The 2,677-nt window shown below is 50.9% G+C and overlaps 2 protein-coding genes across 2 annotated transcripts; both read left to right on the top strand.

Annotated features, from left to right (window-relative positions):
* The first annotated feature begins 684 nt into the window (after positions 1 to 684).
* LOC108552426 (uncharacterized) lies at positions 685 to 1,125 on the top strand. Its single transcript, XM_017906959.1, has one exon. It carries the CDS (start codon positions 685 to 687, stop codon positions 1,123 to 1,125), a length of 441 nt encoding a protein of 146 aa, XP_017762448.1.
* Positions 1,126 to 1,197: 72 nt separating this feature from the next.
* Positions 1,198 to 2,265, top strand: LOC108552425 (uncharacterized). The gene has a single exon (XM_017906958.1). The coding sequence runs from the start codon at positions 1,198 to 1,200 to the stop codon at positions 2,263 to 2,265; it is 1,068 nt and encodes a 355-aa protein (XP_017762447.1).
* Positions 2,266 to 2,677: the final 412 nt, after the last annotated feature.

The raw sequence follows: 2,677 nt of genomic DNA, 5'->3' as shown, positions 1-2,677 counted from the left end.
GTTGACCAATGACCACACGAACCCAGATCTCGAAAAACTGAAGGCAAAGCTGGAACGAATTGAACAAGGATTCGCCCAATTCCAAACCATCCATGTTGCCATCGAAATGAGCGACGCAAATCAATCCACCGAACGAGAAACGATCGAGGAGCTGTACGACGACCTAGTCGCATCAGAAAATAGGGCCCTCAAACCAAGCTGCAATGTCACACCGGCGGGCCCTTCTCCCACAAACTCGACGGATACAGCGGACAGCAGATTAAAACTACCCAAGCTGGACTTACCCACCTTCGACGGGAAGTTAGAGAAATGGCTCTCATTCAAATCGCAATTCCTCGCACTCATCGACAGTCAAGCGACGTTATCAGCGACACAAAGTCCGCTACCTGCGTTCGGCACTAACGGACGAAGCACTCGACGTTCTGAATTCGCTGGATCTGTCAGGAGAAAACTACACGCTAGCCTGGGAACTACTAAACCAGAACTACGGTAATATCCGTTTCGTCGTATGGCGTCACGGCGAATTATTATTAAATACCCCCGCCATTGAAAGAAATTCTGCAACCTCTATCCGTCGGTTCAAAAACTGCGTGCGGCAACATCTCAAGGCCCTAGAGTCGTTAAAACAACCAGTGGACCAATGGGACACTGTGGTGATCATCATCAATAGATCGCGACATCCGGATGGAGTTTGAGCAAAAATTGGGTTCAGCCGGCAACATCCCGACCTTGGACACCTCGCTGAGCTTCCTCCTGGAGAAGGCGAGATATCTAGAGGCCGAAGAGAAGTACCTGAAACCAGGAGTCGGCACAAAAACGAGGCCTGAACCCACTAGTGCGAGCAAGCCCCCAGTAAAAAGGGTCCAAACCTTCGCCACATCAACAAACGCAATCTTGTGTCCCATTTGCAGCAGCAACACGCATCGAGTTTACGAATGCGAGAAACTTACGAGCAAAACCGTACCCGAAATAGAAGAGCTTGTTCGGGAGGCTCGTCTCTGCAAAAATTGTTTGCGCAAGGGACACACAACGATACAGTGCAGGTCCATCTCTTGTCGCATCTGTGACGGGAGACACGACTCGCTCCTGCACCCCGATCGGACACAGCCCAGCCATGAAAATTGACTAACAGTCACCGGAACGACGCTGCCTCCCTCACCATCTTCGCTAACTGCAAGCTTAGGAACTGAGGAATTGATGACTACAGCCAAGATCAGGGTGTTCGCCAAGGATGGGACTCACACCCTATGCCGAGCTCTTCTTGACACTGCATCTACGGCCAATTTCATCACGAGCGAGCTGGCAAACAAACTGAAGTTGCGCAAAAGGTACTGTTCCGTTCCGGTCAGAGCCCTGAATTCATTACACACAACCTGCAATTACTACACACAAGCTAGAATCCAATCAAACCACAACAATCTTACTAAAACACTCGACTTCTTTATCACGAATTCAATCTCAAAATTCACACCAACCAACACCATCAACCGCGAGCACGTCACCATACCTCGGAACATCAAGCTGGCTGATGCGGAATTCCACAAGGCAGCCGCAATAGACATGCTCCTCGGGTCAGGCCCAACCTTATCCTTGTTTAGTATTGGGCAAATCAAGCTACCGTCGGGCCCAAAGACCGACCTCATCCTGCAAAAAACACAGTTAGTCTGGGTCATCGGCGGGAGCGTTCCGAGTGGCGTCAAACAACGATCACAACCCTTCGAGACATTCAATTTACAGATTGAATTAGACAAATTTTGGAAGATCGAAGAGGGCAGCAACGAGCAACACCTGACTGCCGAGGAGCAGGCAGCCGAAGACCACTTCCAACGCAACACGACACGGTCTTCGGATGGCCGATATACAGTTGCTCTTCCCTTTAAGAACACCATAAAAAGTCTCGGCGACTCCAAGCAGATCGCCTTGAAACGGTTCCACACCTTGGAAACAAGGCTAGCCAAGGACCCGGAACTGAAGACCCAATACGAGTCAATAATGGAAGATTATGTCAGACTCGGGCACATGACGCTCTCTCACGACACCCAGCCGGGAGTCTACCTGCCCCACCACGCTGTCATCAAGGCCAGCAGTCAGGCGACAAAGATTCGTGTCGTCTTTGACGCGTCTGCAAGGTCCAGCTCCGGAACGTCACTGAACGATACACTGATGACTGGCTCGACAATTCAAGACGACATGCAGACACTGTTGCTACGATTCCGCCTTCACCAGTACGTAATCACGGGCGATATCGAGAAGATGTATCGGTAATTCTGGATACGCCCAGAAGACCGAAGATATCAACGAGTCATCTGGCGAGACAACCGGGGGAAGATACAGACCTACGAACTGAACACCGTCACGTTCGGCGTCTCAGCGGCTCCGTACCTGGCAACACGGTGTCTGAAGCAATTAGCCATAGATGAAGCCGATCGCTTCCCCATAGCATCGAGAATCGTTCAGCGGGATTTCTATGTAGATGACTTGATCACGGGCACTCAGACGAAACAAGAAGCCATCCGACTGAGGGAAGAACTAACGCAGCTTTTGGAGGTCGGCGGGCTACACATCCGGCAGTGGGCATCTAACGATGAATCCATACTACGGGGTCTGCCCGAGGGGACGGTCAAAGTCAATCTGTCCGAGCAAGATTCGACATACAAAACGCTGGGTCTGTTTTGGA

The sequence above is a fragment of the Eufriesea mexicana genome, unplaced genomic scaffold (genome assembly GCF_001483705.2).
Source record: "Eufriesea mexicana isolate 0111107269 unplaced genomic scaffold, ASM148370v2 scaffold6750, whole genome shotgun sequence".
NCBI classification, from domain to species: Eukaryota; Metazoa; Arthropoda; class Insecta; order Hymenoptera; family Apidae; genus Eufriesea; species Eufriesea mexicana.
This window is presented reverse-complemented; position numbering and strand designations above follow the sequence as displayed.

What these genes read in the sequence shown, in the direction of transcription:
- LOC108552426 (XM_017906959.1), top strand. Translation starts at nt 685, where the DNA reads ATGGAGTTTGAGCAAAAATTGGGTTCAGCCGGCAACATCCCGACCTTG.
- LOC108552425 (XM_017906958.1), top strand. Translation starts at nt 1,198, where the DNA reads ATGACTACAGCCAAGATCAGGGTGTTCGCCAAGGATGGGACTCACACC.